General features: G+C 45.4%; 1 protein-coding gene across 1 annotated transcript in view; it reads left to right on the top strand.

Moving 5' to 3' along the window:
* slc35a1 (solute carrier family 35 member A1) overlaps positions 1-25358 on the top strand; it is a 32421-nt gene extending 7063 nt beyond the window's left edge. The window contains exons 2-8 of the mRNA XM_070885559.1: positions 8789-8966; positions 15896-16055; positions 16485-16637; positions 17647-17713; positions 19184-19360; positions 21194-21328; positions 22985-25358. Coding sequence (XP_070741660.1) covers positions 8789-8966; positions 15896-16055; positions 16485-16637; positions 17647-17713; positions 19184-19360; positions 21194-21328; positions 22985-23115 — 1001 coding nt within the window. The 3' untranslated portion in view covers positions 23116-25358. The remainder of the gene's footprint in view (positions 1-8788; positions 8967-15895; positions 16056-16484; positions 16638-17646; positions 17714-19183; positions 19361-21193; positions 21329-22984) is intronic.
* The last annotated feature ends 235 nt before the right edge of the window (positions 25359-25593 follow it).

Below are 25593 nucleotides of genomic sequence, written 5' to 3'. Positions count from 1 at the left end.
AATGTCTAGAACACGAACTTGTCATCATCAACAGCTTGTTCCGCCAGAGGGACAAATACAAGGCATCGTGTCAACACCCTCGTTCCAAGCATTGGCACCTGCTCGACGATGTCATCGGCCGAGCCAGGGATCACAAGGATGTGCGTATCACCCGCGCCATGACAGGAGCTGATGACTGCTGGACGGACCACCGCCTAATGTGATCCATCATCGACATCAACATAGCCCCAAAGCGGAGGGGGCAGCAGAAGCAGTGCCGCAAAAAAGTCAATGCCGGGGCACTCAAGGACCCAGCTAAGAGAGCCCTATACAGTCAGCGCCTCACAGCTAACCTGGCGTGCCTTGATGACCCCAAGACGCAGAATGCCCACAACACTTGGTCTGCTCACCAGGCCTCCATAACCAGTGCCTGCAAAGAGAAGCTCGGTCACTCAACCAGGAAACACCAGGACTGGTTTGATGAGAATGATCAGGAGATCCAAGAGCTAATAGATCGCAAGCACAGGTCATTTCTAAGCCTTAAACAACAACCCAACGCGGGAGCAGCAAAACAACATTACAGACAGCTCAAGGCTGAGGTCCAACAAAAAACCTGGGATCTAAAGAACAGGTGATGGGATGGAGAAAGCACAGGAGATACAGCAGCTGGCTGAGAATCATGATGTGCGAGGATTCTTCATCGCAGTTGTTATGTATGTAACCCTTGGCAACCTGTATCACACCACCACCAGAGGGCCTATCTGTTGGAGTCCCAAGGGATCCCAGCATCCCTTGGGAGCACTGTATATAAGCAGGCCACCCACACGGTACCTGCACTCTGGAGTCTTATTAAAAGAGCTAAGGTCACACTTACTCATTGCTCACAGTACTCAGGCTCATAATACAAGGATGAAACTATCTATTGGCGACGAGATAACGAACAACCGCACGAAAATGCAAAGAATAGTTGGTATCCTGGAGAAGTTCTCAGAAGGGGACGATTGGGAGGTCTTCGTGGAGAGACTCGACCAATACTTCGTGGCCAACGAGCTGGAAGGGGACGAGAATGCTGCCGAATGAAGGGTGATCCTCCTTACTGTCTGTGAGGCAACAACCTATGGCCTCATGAAGAATCTTCTAGCTCCGGTGAAACCAACAACCAAATCCTATGAAGAATTGTGTACACTGGTCCGGGAGCACCTAAATCCTAAGGAAAGCGTTTTGATGGCGAGATATCGGTTCTACACGTGTCAACGATCGGAGGGCCAGGAAGCGGCGAGCTATGTCGCTGAACTAAGGCACCTCGCAGGACATTGCGAATTTGATGGATCCCTAGAACAAATGTTGAGAGACTTTTTTGTGCTTGGCATTGGCCATAAGGTAATCCTTCGCAAACTATTGACTGTTGAAACATCGAATCTGAGCAAAGCCATAACGATAGTCCAGGTATTTATGTCCACCAGCGACAACACCAAACAAATTTCGCAGCATACAGAGGTTTCGACCAGTACTGTGCACAAAGTAATGTTTTCGAGCAGGAATATACATGGCGGAACGTACACGCCGGCTGCTGCACGGCCTCAGATGACCCAGAGTCCACCATCAATCGTTAATGCAAGGCAGTTCACACCCTGTTGGCGTTGTGGAGGTGCTCATCGGGCCCATCAATGCCGCTTTAAGCACTGTGCGTGCAACGGCTGCAGAACAATGGGACACCTCCAGCGAATGTGAAGATGAGCTGTAAACCCCACAAATCCTGCAAACCCCCCACGTTGCAGAGGAAGATCGATCCATGGTGGATCAGGCTGAACTAGAGACTCCAAACGAGGAGGCAGAAGTGTACGGGGTACACACCTTCACCACGAAGTGTCCACCGATAATGTTAAAAGTTGAACTGAAAGGAATTCCAGTATCCATGGAACTAGACATGGGTGTGAGTCAGTCCATAATGAGTAAAAAGGCCTTCGACAGGCTGTGGTGCAACAAGGCACACAGGCCCAAGCTAAGAACTTACACCAAGCTAAGAACTTACACCAAGAAACTGATCCCTGTAATGGGCAGTGCAGAAGTCAAAGTCTCCTATGATGGAGCAGTGCACGAACTCCTACTATGGATTGTGCCAGGGGATGGCCCCACACTGGCAGAAGCTGGCTGGGAAAAATCTGCTGGAACTGGGACGACATCCGAGCACTTTCTTCCATCGACGACGCCTCATGTGCCCAGGTTCTGAGCAGATTTCCATCGTCGTTCGAGCCAGGCATTGGAAGCTTCTCGGGGGAGAAAGTGCAGATCCATTTGGTTCCCGGTACATGACCCATCCACCACAAGGCACAGGCGATACCGTATATGATGCGAGTGAAAGTGGAAATTAAGCTGGACAGACTGCAGCGAGAAGGCATCATTGCGCCTGTGGAATTCAACGGGTGGGCTAGTCCGATTGTCCCGGAACTTAGAGGATGGCACGGTTAGAATTTGTGGGGACTATAAAGTAACGATTAGCCGTTTTTCGCTACAGGACCAGTACCCGCTACCCAAGGCAGATGACCTATTTGCGACGCTGGCAGGAGGGAAGACGTTCACCAAGTTGGACCTGACCTCTGCCTACATGACGCAGGAGCTGGAGGAATCTTCGAAAGGCCTCACCTGCATCAACACGCACAAAGGTCTGTCCATCTATAACAGATGCCCATTTGGGATTCGGTCAGCCGCAGCAATCTTCCAACGGAACATGGAGAGCCTGTTAAAGTCGGTTCCACACACCGTGGTTTTCCAGGACGACATACTGGTTACAGGTCGAGACACCATCAAACACTTGAAGAATCTGGAAGAGGTTCTTAGTCGGTTGGATCGCGTGGGACTCTGGTTGAAACGCTCGACATATGTTTTCTTGGCGCCGGAGGTCGAGTTCTTGGGAAGAAGAATCGCAGCAGACGGCATCAGATCCACCGGCGCCAAGACAGAGGCCATCAAGAACGCGCCGAGACCACAGAACGTGACACAGCTGTGGTCGTTCCTGGGACTCCTCAACTATTTCGGTAACTTCCTACCCGGGTTAAGCACCTTGCTAGAACCCCGACATGTGCTACTGCGCAAGGGAGATGACTGGTATGGGGGAATTCACAAGAGGCTGCCTTTGAGAAAGCCAGAAATCTGTTGTGTTCAAACAAACTGCTTGTTCTGTATAACCCTTGTAAACGATTAGTGCTAGCTTGTGATGCGTCGTCATACGGGGTCGGGTGTGTGTTACAACAGGCTAATGAATCGGGGATTTCACAACCGGTCGCTTATGCCTCCAGGAGTCTGTCCAAGGCCGAAAGGGCCTACAGCATGATTGAAAAATAGGTTCTGGTGTACATTTATAGGGTGAAAAAAATGCACCAGTACTTGTTTGGCTTCAAGTTTGAGCTTGAAACTGACCATAAACCGCTCATGTCGCTATTCTCAGAGAGCAAAGGGATTAACACCAATGCCTCTGCCCGCATCCAAAGATGGGTGCTCATGCTGTCGGCATACAATTATGTAATCCGCCACAGACTGGGCGTAGAGAACTGCGCAGATGCGCTGTCGGCTACCAATTCCCACCACCCGGGTGGAAATGGCACAGACTGCATGCAGACTTGCTCATGGTAATGGATGCATTCGAAAACGAAAAGTCTCACGTTACGGCCCGCCAGATCAGGACCTGGACTAGCCAGGATCCTTTACTGTCCTTGTTTAAAAAAAACTCTATCCTCCATGGGAGTTGGTCCAGCGTCCCAGCGGAGATGCAGGAGGCGATTAAGCCATTCCACAGGCGCAAAGACGGAATGTCTTTGCAGGCGGACTGTCTGTTGTGGGGTAATCGCGTGGTCTTGCCCAAGAAAGGCAGAGAAACGTTCATTCGTGACCTACACAGCATCCACCCAGGCATTGTAATGATGAAAGCCATAGCCAGATCCCATTTGTGGTGGCCTGGCATTGACTCAAATTTAGAGTCATGTGTGTGCCATTGCAACACTTGCTCTCAACTGAGCAATGCACCCAGAGAATCACCGCTAAGTTTGTGATCGTGGCCCTTCAAACTGTGGTCTAGGATCCACGTTGACTATGCGGGCCCATTTCTAGGCAAAATGTTCTTGGTTGTCGTGGATGCTTATTCAAAATGGATTGAATATGTAATAATGTCTGTAAGCACATCCACGGCCACCAATGAAAGCCTATGAGCCATGTTTGCCACACACGGCCTGCCTAATATCCTAGTCAGCGACAATGGGCCATGTTTCACCAGTGCTGAATTCAAGAAATTCATGACCCGCAATGGGATCAAGCACATCACATCTGCCCCGTTCAAGCCAGCGGCCAGGCAGAACGGGCAGTTCGGACCATCAAGCAAAGCTTGAAACGTGTGTCGGAAGGCTCCCTGCAGACCCGGCTGTCCCGAGTGCTGCTCATTTACCGCCCCAGACTCCACTCGCTCACCGGGGTTCCCCCAGCCGAGCTGCTCATGAAAAGGGCGCTCAAAACAAGGCTGTTTCTTGTCCACCCTGATCTCCATGATCACGTAGAGGGCAGGCGGCATCAACAAAGTATGTACCATGACCGTGCAAATTTGTCATGTGATATTGAGGTCAATGATTCTGTGTTTGTACACAATTATGGACATGGTCCCAAATGGCTCGCTGGCACGGTCATAGCCAAAGAAGGGAGTGGGGTGTTTCAGGTCAAATTGGCCAATGGACTAACATGCAGAAAGCATTTGGATCAAATCAAATTGGAGTTCACTAACAGCCACGAACAACCCGAAGAAGACACTGCCAACTTTGACCCTCCCCCCCGCACGCACACACACACACACACACACACACACACACACACACAAGTGGCAACCGATATCATGGTTGACCACGAAGCCGAACTCCCCATCCCCCAGCAGTCCGGCAAGGCCGGCTGCCCAGCGAAGAACCAACCAACTCGCCCACACCTGCATTTGTACCGAGCCAATCGACAAGGGTGCGAAAAGCCCCAGATCGTCTCGCCCTGTAAATAAGTGTACTGTTGACTTTATGAGGGAGTGATGTTATGTATATCACCCTTGGCAACCTGTATCACACCACCACCAGAGGGCCTACCTGTTGGAGTCCCAAGGGATCCTAGCATCCCTTGGGAGCACTGTATATAAACAGGCCTACCACGCTGTACCTGCACTCTCGAGTCTTATTAAAGGAGCTAAGGTCACACTTACTCATTGCTCACAGTGCTCAGTTTCATCCTTTATTATGAGCTTATCAGCAGTCAAGACCACCTACGGGCCAAACATCCAAGGCCCCACCCCACTGCTGGCCAAGAACGGGGAAACATCAAGGACACCAAGGCAATCAGGGCCTGCTAGAAGGAGCACTTCGAAGATCTCCTCAATTGAGAGTCTGCCTTTGACTCGTGTGTTCTCTACTCCATCCCGCAGCTTGCTACCCGCCACCATCTCAGTGAGACCCCAACACTGCACGAGGTAGAAAAAGCCATAAGACAGCTTAAAAACAACAAGGCTACGGGTGCGGATGGAATCCCTGCTGAGGCATTGAAATATAATTCGTTGAGGCACTGCTTGCGCGAATACATGGCTTCATCTCTCATCTGGAGGGAGGAGAGCATGCCGGGGGAGATCAGAGATGCAGTAATCATGACCATCTTTTAAAAAAAGGGGACATGTCCAACCAGCAACTACAGAGGAATCTCCCTGCTATCAGCAACTGGGAAAGTCGTCGTTAGAGTCCTCCTCAACCGTCGTCTTCCCATGGCTGAGGAGCTCCTCCCGGAGTCACAGTGCGGATTTCGTCCCCTACGGGGCACAACGGACATGATTTTTGCAGCACGACAGCTACAGGAAAATTGCAAGGAACAACGCCAGCCCTTATACATGGCCGCCTTCGACCGTACAAAGGCCTTTGACACTGTCAACCGCGCGAGTCTATGGAGCGTCGTCCTCCGTTTCAGATGCTCCCAAATGTTCGTCAACATCCTCCGCCTGCTCCACGACGACATGCAGGCCGTGATCCTTACCAGCGGATCCATGACCGACCCAATCCATGTCGGACCGGGGTCAAACAGGGCTGTCATCGCCCCAACCCTCTTCTCAATCTTTCTCGCTGCCATGCTCCACCTCACAGTCAACAAGCTCCCCGCTGGAACTAAACTACAAAACCAGTGGGAACCTGTTCAACTTGCGCCATTTCCAGGCTAGGTCCAAGACCACCCCAACCTCTGTCGCCGAGCTACAGTACGTGGACGACGCCTGCGTCTGAGCACATATAGAGGCTGAACTCCAGGACATAGTCGACATATTTACTGAGGCGTACAAAAGCATGGGCCTTCTGCTAAACATCTGTAAGATAAAGGTCCTCCACCAGCCTATCCTCACTGCACAGCACTGCCCCCCCCCCCCCCCCCCCAGTCATCAAGATTCACGGTGTGGCCCTGGACACCGTAGACCACTTCGCATAATCTCGGGAGCCTCCTATCAACAAGAGCAGGCATCGACGACGAGATCCAACACTGTCTGCAGTGCGTCAGTTCAGCCTTCGACCTCCGGAGGAAAAGAGTGTTTGAAGACCAGGCCCTCAAAACTGTCACCAAGCTCATGGTCTACAGGGCTGTAGTAATACCCGCCCTCCTGTATGGCTCAGAGACATGGACCATGTACAGCAGACACCTCAAGTCGCTGGAGAAATATCACCAACGATGTCTGTGCATGATCCTACAAATCCCCTGGGACAAGTGCACCAACATCAGCGTCCTCGTCCAGGCCAACATCCCCAGCATTGAAACACTGACCATATTCGATCAGCTCCGCTGGGCAGGCCATATAGTTCGCATGCCAGACCCGAGACTCCCAAAACAATTGCTCCTTCACGGCAAACGAGCCAAAGGTGGACAGCGGAAATGTTACAAGGACACCCTCAAAGCCTCCTTGATAAAGTGCGACAATCCCACTGACACCTGGGAGTCCCTGGTCCAAGACCGCCATAAGTGGAGGAAGTGCATCCGAGAGGGCGCTGAGCACCTCGAGTCTCAATGCCGAAAGCGTGCAGAAATCGAGCGCAGGCAGCGGAAAGAGCATGCGGCAAACCAGTCCCACCCACCCCTTCCCTCAACGACTATCTGTCCCACTTGTGACAGTCTGTGGCTCTCGTATTGGACTGTTCAGCTCCAAAGGACTCATTTTAAGAGTGGAAGCAAGTCTTCCTCGATTCCGAGGGACTGCCTATGATGATGATGATGATGATCGCATCTTCACGCCATTACATTGATTTCAGTGCTGACTCTATTGATCGAGGTACTGTTATTATGCACCTTGTGGAGGAGCAGAGTAAATCAGACTGCAATGTCTGTATTTCTGCATTTACCTGCGCATGTGTGGACTCTGGAAGTTGCTGTCAAATTTACTCCAAAATAGCAATGAGCGTTGATAATCTCTCTCTTATTCTTAACGTAAAATCCAGGCCAATGACGGCAATGATTCACTGAGGATTGTGCTTTAGTTTCCTACCAGCTTGTGTTCAGAGTAGGGACAAATTTCAAAAGTTGCATATTTGTTATTTTGTTTGCTGCAACAAAATTTAAAACTCAGAATTCAGATGAGAATACTGACTTTAAATCACAACAACAACTTGCATTTATATAGCGCCTTACAACGTAGTAAAACATCCCAAGGTGCTTCTCAAACAAAATTTTACATAGCCACATGAGATATGAGAACAGATGACCAAACGCTTGGTCAAAGGAGAAGGTTTTAAGGAGTGTCTTAAAGGAGTTGAGAGGGAAGTAGAGAGGCGGAGAGATTTAGGGAGGCAATTCTAGAGCTTGGGGCCTAGGCAGCTGAAGGCAGTGGGGGAGCAGTTAAAATCGGGGATGTTCAAGAGGCTAAAATTGGAGGAGCACCGTGATCTCACAGGGTTGTAGGGCTGGGGGCTGGAGGAGGTTACAGAGATGGGGAGAGGCGAGGCCATGGAGGAATTTGAACACCAGGATGAGAATTTTAAAATAGAGGCACTGCAGGACCATCCATGTAGCATTTAATATTTGTAGAGTAGCTGGTGATGGTACTCGTGAGTGCTGATCTCTATACTGAAGGATGACTATTGTAGCGATATCTGCCATTTTTAAATGCTATTCGATTCACAAAATATCAGTTTTTAGTTTCAGATTTTACGAAATAAACTTTAGCTTTATGACTATTCTCAGGATGGGAGACTTCTTCATTGTTTAGCAACTGTTTCCATTGTAGATAAATGCTCACTGTTCAATAGGATAGTTACTGTTTAAGACTGCTGCGTGACACTAATTATCCCTGGGTTGAGGCGTCCACATGACTGGCAATTAGGGCCTAGGCAATTACTGCATGGCAAACCATTTTATGCTAGATATTGTCGACTATAAGGTTCACAGCAAGAGATCGAACTAAAAATTGGGGAGCTTGTGGTAGCAGTTTTTAGGAAAGTATTAATCAGCTATTCTTAAATTTCAGTGCAACAACACAAACTATATTTACTTCACAGGGTTGCATTTCATTGGAAGAGCACTGTTTGAAGTAACTCTAAACGACTTGGAACTGGTGCTATGTTAATTTTTTAATGTGGCACCATAACACTGACATTTATACAGTAGAGTTATGAGTCCAGTAAACTAAAGAATTGGGAGAACTTAATGCTGGGTAAAAGAAAACTGAAATCTGCCAAAACTTAGTATTTAATGATTTACCACTCAAAAGATGCTTAAGTTTCACACGGGTTTCTGCTAAAGATTTTTGTTTTGACTTCCTTCCTTTATCTTTCAGAGAATGTCAGCTTGCTGTTTAAAGTGTACTGCTTGACCGTAATGACACTTGTGGCTGCCACCTACACAGTGTTACTGCGGTACACGAGGACAGTCTTAACAGAGATGTATTTTGCAACCACTGCCGTTTGCCTCACCGAAGTCATCAAACTATTTCTGAGTCTAGGTATGTTAACAAGGTATGTGTGAAGTCTATTCGCTCATATTTGCACAGCAACTGTTGTACCTATATTTTAATACTGATCTGTGAATAGAAAGGTCAGTAATGCTTTTGTTTTGGAGCAGGGAAGTCTTACTGCTGTTGTGCAGGGCTTTGGTGAGGCCCCACCTGGAATATTGTGTTCAGTTTTGGTCTCCTAATCTAAGGAAGGACGTTCTTGCTATTGAGGGAGTGCAGCGAAGGTTCACCAGACTGATTCCCGGGATGGCTGGATTGACATATGAGGAGAGACTGGATCAACTGGGCCTTTATTCACTGGAGTTCAGAAGGATGAGAGGGGTTCTCCTCGAAACGTATAAGATTCTGACGGGACGGGACAGGACAGGTTAGATGCGGGAAGAATGTTCCCGATGTTGGGGAAGTCCAGAACCAGGAGACACAGTCTTAGTCCTAAATGGCCTGCCCTTTATCCTGAGATGAGGAGAAACTTCTTCACTCAGAGTTGTTAACCTATGGAATTCCCTGCCGCAGAGAATTGTTGATGCCAGTTCATTGGATATATTCAAGAGGGAGTTAGATACGGCCCTTACGGCTATAGGGATCAAGGGGTATGGAGAGAAAGCAGGAAAGGGGTACTGAAGGAATGATCAGCCATGATCTTATTGAATGGTGGTGCAGGCTCGAAGTGCCGAATGGCCTACTCTTGCACCTATTTTCTATGTTGTATATCACGTGTGTAGAATATTTACCTGTCATTCTAAACATTATACTGAAGGAGCCTGATTTGTTGTGTTGAGAACATGAACATAAGAACATAAGAATTAGGAACAGGAGTAGACCATCTAGCCCCTCGAGCCTGCTCCGCCATTCAAAAAGATCATGGCTGATCTGGCCGAGGACTCAGCTCCACTTACCCGCCCGCTCCCCATAACCCTTAATTCCCTTATTGGTTAAAAATCTATCTATCTGTGATTTGAATACATTCAATGAGCTAGCCTCAACTGCTTCCTTGGGCAGAGAATTCCACAGATTCACAACCCTCTGGGAGAAGAAATTCCTTCTCAACTCGGTTTTAAATTGGCTCCCCCGTATTTTGAGGCTGTGTCCCCTAGTTCTAGTCTCCCCGACCAGTGGAAACAACCTCTCTGCCTCTATCTTGTCTATCCCTTTCATCATCCTTCTGAACTCCAACGAGTAAAGACCCAGTCTACTCAATTTATCACCATAAGGTAATCCCCTCATCTCCAGAATCAGCCTAGTGAATCGTCTCTGTACCCCCTCCAAGGCTAGTATATCCTTCCTTAAGTAAGGTGACCAAAACTGCACGCAGTACTCCAGGTGCGACCTCACCAATACCCTGTACAGTTGTAGCAGGACCTCCCTGCTTTTGTACTCCATCCCTCTCGCAATGAAGGCCAACATTCCATTCGCCTTCCTGATTACCTGCTACACCTGCAAACTAACTTTTTGGGATTCATGCACAAGGACCCCCAGGTCCCTCTGCACCGCAGCATGTTGTAATTTCTCCCCATTCAAATAATATTCCCTTTTACTGTGTTTTTTTTTCCAAGGTGGATGACCTCACATTTTCCGACATTGTATTCCATCTGCCAAACCTTAGCCCATTCGCTTAACCTATCTAAATCTCTTTGCAGCCTCTCTGTGTCCTCTACACAACCTGCTTTCCCACTGATCTTTGTGTCATCTTCAAATTTTGTTACACTACACTCTGTCCCCTCTTCCAGGTCATCTATGTATATTGTAAACAGTTGTGGTCCCAGCACCGATCCCTGTGGTACACCACTAACCACCGATTTCCAACCCGAAAAGGACCCATTTATCCCGACTCTCTGCTTTCTGTTAGCCAGGCAATTATCAATCCATTCTAATACATTTCCTCTGACTCCGCGTACCTTTATCTTCTGCAGTAACCTTTTGTGTGGCACCTTATCGAATGCCTTTTGGAAATCTAAATACACCCACATCCATCGGTACACCTCTATCCACCATGCTCGTTATATCCTCAAAGAATTCCAGTAAATTAGTTAAACATGATTTCCCCTTTATGAATCCATGTTGCATCTGCTTGATTGCACTGTTCCTATCTAGATGTCCCGCTATTTCTTCCTTCATGATAGCTTCAAGCATTTTCCCCACTACAGATGTTAAACTAACCGGCCTATAGTTACCTGCCTTTTGTCTGCCCCCTTTTTTAAACAGAGGCATCACATTAGCTGCTTTCCAATCCGCTGGTACCGCCCCAGAGTCCAGAGAATTTTGGTAGATTATAACGAATGCATCTGCTATAACTTCCGCCATCTCTTTTAATACCCTGGGATGCATTTCATCAGGACCAGTCTACCTTGAGTCCCATTAGCCTGTCCAGCATTATCTCCCTAGGGATAGTGATTGTCTCAAGGTCCTCCCTTACCACATTCCCGTGACCAGCAAATTTTGGCATGATTTTTGTGTCTTCCACTGTGAAGACCGAAGCAAAATAATTGTTTAAGGTCTCAGCCATTTCCACATTTCCCATTATTAAATTCCCCTTCTCATCTTCTAAGGGACCAACATTTACTTTAGTCACTCTCTTCTGTTTTATATATCGGTAAAGGCTTTTACTATCTGTTTTTATGTTTTGCGCAAGTTTACTTTCGTAATCTATCTTTCCTTTCTTTATTGCTTCCTTAGTCATTCTTTGCTGTCGTTTAAAATTTTCCCAATCTTCTAGTTTCCCACTAACCTTGGCTACCTTATACGCATTGGTTTTTAATTTGATACACTCCTTTATTTCCTTGGTTATCCATGGCTGGTTATCTCTTCTCTTACCGCCCTTCTTTTTCACTGGAATATATTTTTGTTGCGCACTATGAAAGAGCTCCTTAAAAGTCCTCCACTGTTCCTCAATTGTGCCACCGTTTAGTCTGTGTTCCCAGTCTACTTTAGCTAACTCTGCCCTCATCCCACTGTAGTCCCCTTTGTTTAAGCATAGTACGCTCGTTTGAGACACTACTTCCTCACACTCAATCTGTATTACAAATTCAACCATACTGTGATCACTCATTCCGAGAGGATCTTTTACTAGGAGATCGTTTATTATTCCTGTCTCATTGCACAGGACCAGATCTAAGATAGCTTTCTCCTTTGTAGGTCCTGTAACATACTGTTCTAAGAAACAATCCCGTATGCATTCTATGAATTCCTCCTCCAGGCTACCCCGTGTGATTTGATTTGACCAATCGATATGTAGGTTAAAATCCCCCATGATTACTGCCATTCCTTTTTCACATGCCTCTATTATTCCCTTGATTATTGTCCGCCGCACCGTGAAGTTATTATTTGGGGGCCTATAAACTACGCCCACCAGTGACTTTTTCCCCTTACTATCTCTAATCTCCACCCACAATGATTCAACATTTTGTTCATTAAAGCCAATATCATCTCTCACAACTGCCCTGATATCATCCTTTATTAACAGAGATACCCCACCTCCTTTCCCTTCTTGTCTACCCTTCCGAATCGTCAGATACCCCTGTATGTTTAATTCCCAGTCTTGGCCACCCTGCAACCACGTTTCTGTAATGGCCACCAAATCATACCCATTTGTAATGATTTGTGCCGTCAACTCATTTACTTTATTTCGAATGCTGCGTGCGTTTAGGTAGAGTGTTTTAATACTAGTTTTTAAACCATAATTTTTAGTTTTGACCCCTCCTGCAGCCCCTTTATATTCATACATATTGTCCCTTCCTATCACCTTGTGGTTTACACTTACCCCAGTGCTACTCTGCTCTGTTGACTCCTGCCTTTTGCATTCTTTCTTGGGGTCCTGTTCATCTGCGCTCTCACCCACTCTAACTAGCTCAGAGTCCTCTCCTGGGTTCCGAATACTCCTCGCATTGAGGCACCGAACTTTCAGGCTTGCCTTTTTATTACTTTGACCCTTTAGAATTTTGCTGTACATTGGCCCTTTTTGTTTTTTGCCTTGGGTTTCTCTGGCCTCCACTTTTACTCATCTCCTTTCTGTCTTTTGCTTCTGTCTCCATTTTGTTTCCCTCTGTCTCCCTGCATTGGTTCCCATCCCCCTGCCATATTAGTTTAACTCCTCCCCAACAGCACTAGCAAACACTCCCCCTCGGACATTGGTTCCGGTCCTGCCTAGGTGCAGACCGTCCGGTTTGTACTGGTCCCACCTCCCCCAGAACCGGTTCCAATGCCCCAGGAATTTGAATCCCTCCTTGCTGCACCACTGCTCAAGCCACGTATTCATCTGCGCTATCCTGCGATTCCTACTCTGTCTAGCACGTGGCACTGATAGCAATCCCGAGATTACTACTTTTGAGGTCTTACTTTTTAATTTAGCTCCTAGCTCCTTAAATTCGTCTCGTAGGACCTCATCCCTTTTTTTACCTTTGTCGTTGGTACCAATGTGCACCTCGACAACTGGCTGTTCTCCCTCCCTTTTTAGAATGTCCTGCACCCGCTCCGAGACATCCTTGACCCTTGCACCAGGGAGGCAACTTACCATCCTGGAGTCTCGGTTGCGGCCCCAGAAATGCCTATCTATTCTCCTTACAATTAAATCCCCTATCACTATCACTCTCCCACTCTTTTTCCTGCCCTCCTGTGCAACAGAGCCAGCCACAGTGCCATGAACTTGGCTGCTGCTGCCCTCTCCTGATGAGTCATCCCCCTCAACAGTACTCAAAGCGGTGTATCTGTTTTGCAGGGAGATGACCGCAGGGGACCCCTGCACTACCTTCCTTGCATTGCTCTTCCTGCTGGTCTTCCATTCCCTAGCTGGCTGTGGACCCTTCACCTGCGGTAAGACCAACTCGCTACACGTGCTACTCACGTCATTCTCAGCATCGTGGATGCTCCAGAGTGAATTCACCCTCAGCTCCAACTCCGCAACGCGGTCCGTCAGGAGCTGGAGGCGGATACACTTTCCGCACACGTAGTCGTCAGGGACACTGGAGTCGTCCCTGAGTTCCCACATGGTACAGGAGAAGCATATCACGTGACCGAGCTCTCCTGCCATGACTTAACCCTTAGATACACTTAATTTGGCGACAACACTGTTCACAGGTTACTTACTGATATAAAAAAGAAAAAGAAAAGCTACTTGCCAATCACTTACCCCTTTGGCTGTGACGTTACCTTTTGATTTCTTTCTACTTTTTTGCTTTTTCTCCCGGCTGGAGCTGCACAAGCTCACCTTTTGTAGGCCTCACCCCGCACCTCGAGCTCCCGCCTCCGATCTGCCGCTGCCTCTCGGAGCCGCTGGGCCTTTTGTAGGCCTCACCCCGCACCTCGAACTGGCGCCTCCGATCTGCAGCCGCTGGGCCTCTATAGGCCTCTACACGCACCTTGAGCTCCCGCCTCCGATCTGCCGCAGCCGCTGGGCCTCTATAGGCCTCTACACGCACCTTGAGCTCCCGCCTCCGATCTGCCGCAGCCGCTGGGCCTTTATAGGCCTCACCACGCAACTCGAGTTCCCGCCTCCGATCTCCGAGTGATGGTATGAAACAAAGACGTGCATTTATAGAGCACCGTATTACAGCTCTGGGAGGGAACCATCTCAGTGCTGCACAAACAATAAATGACTGAAATGCAGTGACTGTTGCTATGTAGGCAAATGTAGCAAGGTTGTTGCACACAGGAAGATTGCACAAACAGCAGTGAAATTAATTACCTGTTTTTGGCAATGATTTAAGAGAGGAATGTAGCCCAGAATATTGGGAGAACTCCCTGCTCTTTAAGTAATGTCATAGGATCTTTGACATCCTCATGAACCACTGGAACAGGCAAGCAGTTTAACACTATATATAATGCAGTATTCTTTCACCATTGCACCGGAGGGTCAGTCTAGTTTATGCACTGAACGCCCAGAGTGGGGCTTGAACTAACAACCTTCAGGAGTTGGTAGTGATAAAAGGTGAGCCAAATGCTATATTAACAGCGTATGGTATGTGGTCGCTAATTCTTCTGCAGTGCATGGTCTGCGGTGGACTAAGTGGCTAAAGACCTGTTGATTTGAAGGCCCCTTACTTTCAAAATAGATTTTGCTGCGGTCCGTATTTAGATATTGATACATCACATGCTATTTGTGCATCCATAATTCAAGGTCAGAAGAACTGCTTTAGAGAGTCAAGGTAATTTGGGGATATTTAAAATACTAATTCTTATTAGTTCTTGATATTTTTGGCTGATTTATTGCAGTTTCCAGTAATGGAACAAAATACTGAAAGTGATTCCAAGTGAATGCAGGGAGTGTTCACATATGGAGCATCAGGCACATGGCCCACACATGGCTTTATTTATAATTCTCTTGCACTTGACCAACATATATGAATCAAAGTGGACTGGACTTTGGTTGGATGGGCAGCTCTGGCAGGCTGGGATTTCCATCCTTCCCCAGGGTAATTAGTAAGCGGGTGTTGGCATTCACTGGGAGTCACAGCAGACTGGGGCAGGCGGCCTGCTGAGGTGGGCCTCAAGGGCAGTAGGAGGGAGGGGCTGCCGCTGGACTGCCTGAAGAAAAATGTCTTTGCCTGCAAATGTCTGCTTTTGCTGATGAGGCTTGTATGTGGCCAGCCTCTGAGTCTGCTCCATTTTATTGAAGCCGCTTCTGTCAACCTTTGAATGCTGCACCTTGGTGCCCAAATGTCGGCCATTGCATTTACCGTTCAAACTGAGCAAATACGGGGCCTTTTCTTCAGACTCCTGTGATTTGCAGGTGCCCATAAAATTTGGTGCATCGCATGCCTTTGGGTCTGGCCTCTGGAAAAGGGAAGCTGTGGTACAGCAGAGCACACCCCCAAGCCACATTTCTAGCCCCTTTTACCACAGATCTGCAGGGATGGGACCAGAAAGCCTCAGCCAGTACCTTTTTTTAGTTATTTGCGATGATTTAACATGTTGTAATACTTTTATTATTTTCCTAAGGGACACAGGAAGTTTGAGTAGGATGCTGTCAGCGTTGCATGAGCATGTACTCAGGAGTCCCAGAGAAATGTTGAAGCTCAGCGTTCCATCTTTAGTGTACGCTGTTCAGAACAATATGGCTTTTGTGGCACTTAGTAATTTGGATGCAGCAGTGTATCAGGTAATGAATATCTGGGTACTCTAATCATCATGTCTTTATGAAACAATTTGTGTTATAGTCCTGTGGGGGTGGGTGGTGTATGTATAACTTTTTTGAGAAATATGATTCATTACTATTTAATGCATTAAAAATTAAAAGCATATGGGGAACATACAGCAGAATGGGGCTAAGTGGATAGCTCTTTCAGAGAGGCAGCATAAATGCTTTGGAAAATGGCCTCATTTTGTGCTGTAAATTTTTACGATTCATTGCCACTGGCTGAGTAAATGGTCTGCATTTGGGTCTTGAGGTGGAGGTGGCTATTCGGAGATGCCCGAGAAGTGATAGTTAATCACCAAAATAATTTAACACACCAGTTTTCCAGCAAGGCCAATTTGAAAGACTAAAGCTTCTATTTGTAATTATTTTTGTATTTAATTTTTTTTGAAGGTGACCTACCAACTAAAGATCCCATGTACAGCACTGTGCACAGTCCTTATGCTGAACCGTTCACTCACCAAACTGCAGTGGGCCTCTGTGTTAATGCTGTGTGCTGGGGTAACGTTAGTCCAGTGGAGGCCTGCGGAAACTACAAAGGTGCAAGTAAGTAATTGCAGTTTGGGAGGTGGCTCAAGTGGAGCATAAATGCTGGCATGAGCTGGTTGGGCCAATTGGCCTGTTTCTGTTCTGTATATTTTATGTAATTTAACCTCTTGCAGAATAAAAGTTTTTTACATTAAAATCAATCTGTGTCAACATTTTCACACAACAAGCCATTTGTTTGGTGCATGTTTTTACTGGCATTTGTACAAGAGCTCCACTTTAGTGGTGTTTGTTGCAAGCCAGTCAACTATGCCACAGCAGTATTGATTTATGTTATAAAAACAGAAGATGCTGGAAATCTCAGCAGTTCAAGCAGCATCTCTGCAGAGAAACAGGGTCAATATTTCAGGTCTGTGACCTTTCAGCAGAATTTTGATGAAGGGTCACAGACCTGAGATATTAACTCTTGTTTCTCTCCACAGATGCTGCCTGACCTGCTGAGATTTCCAACATTTTCTGTTTTTATTTCAGATTCCACCATCCGCAGTATTTTGCTTTGGTATTGATTAACATTACATATATATATGATGCTTAAGATCTGCTTTCACCATCATGAGTGGCATACTATCTAATAACCATTGATGAAAGTATGTGTGTGAATGTCGGGTGAGGACAGAATTAGGGCTGTCTGTAATTGTTGACTCTCACTGTGCAGGCTCATGTAAAGATACTGGGAAATAGAAATGCTGGAGGGCAGTTAGAAGTAATCATGCTTAAGTCAAGTAAGATGACTCTCTGATGTGGGTAGGGTAGAGTATTTATTTTGTATTATTATGCAAAGGTACGTTGTATTGATTGAATTAAGTGAATCCAATCATAACTTTTTCTGAATAAGCAAAAGTAACTGATAATGTGAAGGTGTTTTTAAAAAAAAAACTTGTGTTTCTGTTTTGCACACACACTTTGCTAAAGTACTCAGCTGAGTATTCCTGATACATGAATTAGCTGTGTATAATTCATGTACAATAAGAGGGTCAATCTTTACAGCATGTTTATTCTGATATTGCAGGTTGAACAGAATCCATTTTTGGGATTTGTTGCCCTAGCCATTGCTGTATTGTGTTCTGGATTTGCTGGTAAGTTGATGTAACCTTCTCCTTCCCATTTGATTAAGATATTTCCATGCCAAAAAAATAAGTTGTTTCCTGATTGTGCATATTATATTGCTATGTAAACTCTTGATTTGAATAGGTGTTCCATCCCCAAGGGTAAAATTGAGGCCTAGCTACAAGAGTACAGAAAGATTACCCTTCGCTAAAATAATGCTAAACTGTTGCTGTTGGATGTCTGAATGTGTGGTGCAAGTTATGAAAATATTTTTAATGGGATGCATTACTGGATAACAATTTAAATGTTCAACCAGAGATATTTTGTATAGTTAACTTAAACCTCTGACAAAGGTAGCTTCAGCACAGCAAATTGTGCCAGATATTGATTGTGAAAATTTTACAGAAGCAAAGGCTTTCACAATACAAACAAGGGACAGTAACAAGTTAGTGGGGTGCTGAGTGGCTTAGAACCTTTTGGAAATGTGCGAAAAGGCAGAGGATTACCTGCATGCAATTTCTCAAACGAATAGACAAATGAATAAGAAAGCCCATGTAGATTAAATATTACAGAACTAGCTGGGACTAAATGGACCGACACCAATCTGTGGAGACTTTGGGGCCGAGATTGCCCTCCGCCCGAAAAGGGGCGCACTTACCGATCTTTAAGTGTTCCGTCCGCCCCAATGCATGGGGTGGACAGTCCGTGGAAATTCAGCCCTTAGTTTTTTTTTGGAGCGGGGTGACCTAGCAGTCGGCCGTCAATTAAAATATTTTTAAGGGTTTACGCGCTGCCCAGCCACAAGAAGCTTCTCACCGGGGAAAGCTGTCGGGGGCACCAAGTGGCGGCTGATCCGCTTCCATGGGGCAATTTCCCACGCGGGGCGGAAAGGGGGTTGCCATCGGTCGGTAAGGGCTCAATGGGGCGGCAACATGGACGGAGCTTAAACATTCTCCGCCAGGGAAATCCACGGCAATTTTCAAAATGGCGGCCCCTCCATGCCGACCAAGTGGTGAGTGCTTACTGACCCATGGAGCCTCTTTGAGGCTCTTATAGAAAGGGGCAATTTCGGCCCCTTTGTATCTTGAGGCTGTGCAGCGCAATAGTCTATTGAAGGATTTTACAGCAATAGAATTGAAAACAGTTGTGGCATAGGAACTGCAAATGTTCCAGAAGTTAGTTGTTTGTCAGGAGTATTGTAAAGAATTGCTATAAGTAGTGAACAACATTCAACGTGCTGGACATCAGGGCATAAAATGCACAAAGGGCAGATTACAATTTTTTTAAGCCCATTATCCCTGATGATATGGCAGGTCTGCTGACTTTGGGCTGAGCTCCATGTCACCCCAGGTATAAGTGTAAAAGTGTAACCCTGAGTTGAAAGTGGTTGGAATTTTAGACGCTGACTAATCTGGTGCATTAGTATCTGACAGTGAGAGTCTAACTTCATACTTGTTCTTTCTTGTTCAGCAAATCAAGTTCATTTTTCTCAATTGTAGGTGTTTACTTTGAGAAGGTTTTGAAAAGTTCTGATACCTCTCTATGGGTGCGGAACATACAGATGTATATCTCTGGCATTGTGGTAACTGCAATTGGAGTTTATGCGAGTGATGGTGCCCAAGTGTTGGAGAAGGGCTTTTTCTTTGGATACACCCACTGGGTCTGGTTTGTTATATGTGAGTACTATTATCTTCCTAATGTAGTAAGCATATACAAGTGTAAAGGTTTTCCTGCATTTAATTTTTTTAAATATAAATGATAAAATTAGGAATCTCTGAGAACTCTAGACATTAAATTGTTTCCTGTGCGCTGAATAAATGAGAAAACTCATTCATAGAATAAGCTTAATCAGCCTTAAATGGCCTAAGGTCCTTTTTATACTTTCAGGATTTTGTATTCTTTTGGAAAGGTGACTTTTGTCTGTCGCTCTCCCATGCCGTCCCCCTGTATTCCACATCAGGACGTGATCTCCCCAGTACAACGGAAATTGATAGACCAGATAGAAAACCTAATAGTTATGGGATCTTGTGTATAAATTAGATTTTTTTAAAAAGCAGTAATTAATGCTATGGTGAAACTCTCCAGTGATGTACCCAGTCTCCATTTTGGAAAAGCAAAACAAATTTGTGAAAGACTGCAGTTAGATCTAGATAGGCTAGATGAGTGACAGATATAGTTCAATCTAGAAAATTGTAAAGTAATACTTTTGGGAAAACAAAATATCCTTCAGTTGTGAGGTTTTAAAGGAACAGTTTGTGTGCAGACACGCAAGTCTTTAAAGGCAGCAGTGCAAATAGATAAAGCCATAAACAAACTGGGCAAGAAAAGCCCTTGGTCTTGTATCCTGAGATGTGAAATTTTCCTTTTTGGTGGAATCCCAGTGCATGTTCGTTGGGACAGGTGTTCTGCCCACTCCAATCTAGGCCAGTTTTCTGCTTTAAATAACTTGAATTCCTGCCTCCGTTGGGAAGCCTGCCTGGGCTGGGATTGGGAAGTGGCTGTAGGAGCTCTTGAAGGCTTAGCACAGTGTGCGACTGCTAGTCTCTTTGGCTGCCTGGAAGAGCTTTTGATTTTTTTTTAAATGCCTTATATGTAGTCAATTGTTGCTGTGGTCTTTGAAATTTTAAACTTCTTTCCACTGCTGCTATAGCAACCCCAGATGCCAGGAATGCATGTGTTCCTAGCATCCAACGTTCCTTGGGTGACAATGATACAGCCTTTATAGAACCACATCTTCATGGATCTGTGACGCTGTCAGTTTAGTGGCTCACACTGTGAGCTGCAGTAAATGAATGGAAAATCTACATACCCGCAGTTACCTGCACGCCAGTAATGTAAAAGTGGATCTAAACTGTGTAACTCGGCAGTTCACTTGATTTGCGCCCCTGAATTGAATGTTCACCCCCCCCCCCCCAATGCACTGTAGTGTGTATTAGCTACGCAATACAGTGCAGCAACTTGCAAGCTTATTTCAACAGCATCACCCCATGGCCTCTAGCATCAATAAGAACAAGAGCAGCAAGATCATGGGGCAAATTATCACCTCCAAGCCACATACCATTCTGACTTGGACATTTATCGCTGTTACAAACAATGACAGACAGGTAAAGACCATCTGGTCCATCGAGCCTGTCCCACACGATTGTGATATCTTGTGTATCACAACTTATACACTACACCCCACCCGAAACCATTTGATCTCCTGGGAGAAGCAAAAAACCCCGCTTCATTGTGGTTGGGTAAAAATCCTGGCATTGGCTAGCTAACAACCTTGTGGGAACATCATCAGCACAATGACTACAGTAGTTCCAGGAGAAGGCCTCCCAACTATCTTCCCATGGCAACTCGAAATGGCAATAAATGTGGCCTTGTTGGTGTCGCCCTCAATCTGAGTTCAATTTTTTTTTTAAATTGTTTATACCTAGACTATAACTGTTTGGTAACTCTTAGTTAACTGTGTATAATGGTGGATCACTTTTGTTGAGACAACGTTTCTTTCATCTCCGCAGTATTAGCAAGTCTTGGAGGCCTGTATACTTCCATTGTTGTGAAATATACTGATAATATCATGAAGGGGTTTTCAGCTGCAGCAGCAATTGTTATTTCCACAATCGCATCTGTATTGCTGTTTGGCTTGCAGATAAGTAAGTATTAAAGTTCATTAAGTTAGCTGCTACTGTTGGAATGACACCATGCCTTGTCTGTGTAAGGATGTGCTAGGGGTCTCAAGTGAGTCGGATTTGTTTACTTGAGCGCAGCTTTGCTGCACAGTGGGGGTTATCTTGATGAAGGGGTGAAAGCTGTGCTAATAAGACACGCCTGTTTGAAATCTGGCTTTAGCATGCAATTTTGCTCCTAATTGCTGATTACCACAATTTGAATTTGCCTGGAGGTGCTAAAACAGATATCTGCACGTTTAGCACTTGGGTGCTGATTCGACACAATTTCAGAAGTATATGTGGGCTCCACGCACCCACTTCCACTGAAGGTCTGGAGTGTGCTGACTGACAAGCAGCTGCAGGTTTCAGGATGGCTTAGGGACCGAGTGAGAGATCGCACAAGTTCTCAGGCGCGGCACTAGAGGTCTTGGTGGAGGAGGGATGTCCTGTACCTGCGGGCGGGGGGAGCGGGAAGGAGTTCACCTTGCCCTCCTGTCCCTCTCTCCTGCAGTAGCAGCTGGTGCTACTCTGCCTGGCCTCATGTCCTTCTCCCATTCCTCCTGTAGACCAAGGGGGACCCCTAGCAAGATGTCCATGACCAAGCACTCCCTTTCTCCTGGTGACTCACAAAGTAGAGTAGCACAGCACTCACTCTTTTTAGGTGAAGTCCTCACAGAATTTCCAGAATAAATGTTGATAGTGTAGAATTCTTGACAAAATGTCCCCTGATGTGTTTCAGAAGTCCTCTTCAAACCTCCAGCAGCAAGTGAACAGTAAAAAGTGATATATCTTTAAGTAGCGCTTGAAGTCCTCAACTCTTTTGGGTGGGAACAAAATAAACGTTAGATCAAGTGCCCCCCGATCTGGGGGACACTCCAGACACTTAACTGCCCCTTTTTTTAAATAAATGTTTTTTTTAATGTTTTTTTGGTGGGGTTTTTTTGAGATTTTTTTTTGGGGGGCCATTAAAACCATCCCCTATAAAAGGGGAGGGGGATACTAAAAATCCGGCAATTAAAGCAAATTAAACTTTAAAACATATAAAATCAAATTAAAATTTGGTTGCCGAGGGTAACTATGCACTCCAGTCCCTCCGGCGCCCACCTCTCGCGGAAGGCCGCAAGCGTATCGGTGGAGCTTGAAGTCCTCAGCAATGATTTACCCCTTTTCAGCTGGTCACTTTTAGGAGAGGGCATTAGGTCAAGCACTATCCCCCAAAATGCCATGGAGCCCTTGTTAAGGAGCATTAGCAGGCAATTTAAGTGGCAATCAGCCCCCTACAATTCTCCTTGCAGCTGTTCCTAGAGTGAGCGTCAACTCCTTTCCCAAGATGGCATCTTGTGCTAAACGCAGACTAAGTGGCTTGAGACCCCACCGTGGCCAACTCGGAGGCTCTTTAGTGCTGGAAGGAGCCGTTGAAAATTGCCCCTGGTGTGCTTCCAGTCTTGAGCCCATTATGTGGTAGAGGTATCAATCCACACTTATGAGGAAAATAACTACGAGCAAGATACTCTAATTACAGAGGACATGGCTAAAGAATAGTGCATTTATGAATTTTTCCTATGTTGTACCAATGCAAATATTAGACAGTATCTTTCTAATGCTAGCGAAATACTTTATTTTGTTTCTGTTTAATTTCAGCTCAAAGCTTTATGTCTGGATCCATTCTCGTCTGTGTTTCAATATACTATTATGGTTTACCGAAGCAAAATACAGCCACACTTGAGCAGGTTGAAACAGAGAAGTCCAAACAACCACTGGTGAGCGTGTGAACATTGAACACTTTATTCAGAAAAGGCCAAAAAAACAACCTCCTTATCTGCATCTTCTCTCAAACCAGCTATTGGAGGGAAATGACATTATGTAAAAATAGCTTCTCCATAGGTTATTGATGCATTTTATTGCACTTTGTGGCCAGCTGGATGGAGGAATGTTTGTGGTGCAAAGTGGCAATATAGGAACACGCACAAGTTATTTATCAAGGTATATGGAAATCATTTCTTATTACAATAGTTACAAGGTGGTGCTGTTAATACAATACCCCAGGTAAGTCACATTGTGATAACATTCTCGTTAATTCAGCTGTGGTATAGCCTAGAAAATTGTAATTGGTGTTACAAGTCAGATTTTGGTGTTGGGAGTTATTCTGTGAATTCTGAAACTTTCCTGGCAGTGAAGAAAACAAAGCAATTGACAAAGCATTCCATTCACCCTGTCCAACCTGTTCCTTCCACGCCCTTTGTGCTGCGCATTTTGTTGTGACACATCTCTTGAATTACCTATGGGAAAGGTGGGTGCGATTTCTCCCAATTCCTAAAAATGTAATTGAGCAAAACCCCCTCTCTCCCACCCAAAAAAATCTCATTCTTGCACTTCAGTTGCTAGTTACTTCTCTATCTACCCACCATCCCAAGAGCCATTGACCCACTTTGTTCTTTTATCTCTGTAACCTTCACTAACTCTTCCAGCCAGATATTTTTTGTTGTTGCAGAAATTAATCCATACAATAAAATCTACTAGTCATCCAATTTAAATTTAATGGCTATGAAATAACGCTGTTGTGGGAAACGGGAGTGATTGCAGTGAAAACAGATATGATTTTCTAATTTAAGAGGTTGGTGAATATGAGAGGACACAGTAAATACTCTCTCTCCCTCTGCAAAAAAACAATAGCAACTATTGAATTGGGGCTTTTGGAGTGATTAGGTGCTTCCCCTCTAGGAAATAATGTTGGTAAAAGTCAGATACTCGTACATCCCTCAGATTAGGAATTGCATAGCTGTTGTGCCGAAAGAGGGAGGAAACAAAAATTGTAGAGAAGAATATGATTGTAGCTTTTGGTAAACAGTTTAACAAATGATTAAAAATAACAAACGGTTAACATATTAAAGGCCTCTGTTGCAATTGATTTTTTTGAGTGAGAATGAATGTACATCAATTCACTATATTCATTAATACATGTTTGACACATGAGGAAAAATGTGATTTTACTGCAGTAGTGGGATGATGGGTTTGAACACTGCAAGCTGTCTTCCATTTCCAGATTTAGAACCAGGCCAGGCTGACTGTCCGAGTTTAAGCCCTGTTCTTGTGGACTTAGTGCAAAACTCTACAGTTTGATGTAGGTTAGCAGTCCTGCTTATGATGTACGGTAGGGTTCTTCTGATATTTATAAATGCAAGTTCGTCCTCTTTACTTGAGGCACATTGTCAGGGAAGAACAGAGGTAACTTTAAATCACCCTATAAATCGACAAGAGAGCGTTTGATGTATTCATGCCCCCAAAGTGGATAAAGTGTTCATCCAAGTACAGACATTCCTTATTTAGAAAAGGGGTAGGTATTAACAGCATTTGCTTGCAGTTGTAAATTGAAGGGTGATTGTAAGTTATTGCATGTTGATTCATGCCTCCCATCCTCTGTCTCTGCCGTCTTCCACTGAGAACTGTGTTGAAACAAAGTCTGTTTATGATTGCTCTTTACATTTTTAATGTGTGTTTTCATTTTTTAGTGCTTCCAGTGCAGACCTTTGCGTGATAGGAGTGCAGAGCAGGATAGGGTATTAGTGAGGCTGTACCTAGAGTACTGCGTGCAGTTTTGTCACCTTTCTTAAGGAAGGATATACTAGCTTTGGAGAGGGTACAGAAACGATTCCAGAGATGAGGGGGTTACCTTATGATAGATTGAGTAGACTGGGTCTTTACTCGTTGGAGTTCAGAAGGATGAGGGGTGATCTTATAGAAACATTTAAAAATAATGAAAGGGATAGACAAGATAGAGGCAGAGAGGTTGTTTCCACTGGTCGGGGCGACTAGAACTAGGGGGCATAGCCTCAAAATACAGGGGAGCCAATTTAAAACCGAGTTGAGAAGGAATTTCTTCTCCCAGAGGGTTGTGAATCTGTGGAATTCTCTGCCTAAGGAAGCAGTTGAGGCTAGCTCATTGAATGTATTCAAGTCACAGATAGATAGATTTTTAACCATTAAGGGTTATGGGGAGTGGGCGGGTAAGTGGAGCTGAGTCCACGGCCAGATCAGCCATGATCTTATTGAATGGCGGAGCAGGCTCGAGGGTCTAGATGGCCTACTCCTGTTCCTAATTCTTATAAACTTTGGGTGGGGGGGGGGGGGGTCTGCACTTGAATTTCCAATATAACTTGTATTTATATAGCACCTTTACTGTAGTAAAATTTCACAAGACACACAAAAGTTTGACACCAAGCCACATAAGAAATTATGGCAGATGACCAAAA

This window comes from Pristiophorus japonicus, chromosome 7 (genome assembly GCF_044704955.1).
Source record: "Pristiophorus japonicus isolate sPriJap1 chromosome 7, sPriJap1.hap1, whole genome shotgun sequence".
Classification (NCBI taxonomy): domain Eukaryota; kingdom Metazoa; phylum Chordata; class Chondrichthyes; family Pristiophoridae; genus Pristiophorus; species Pristiophorus japonicus.
The sequence above is the reverse complement of the archived record's forward strand: the minus strand, read 5'-3'. Positions and strand labels throughout refer to the sequence as shown.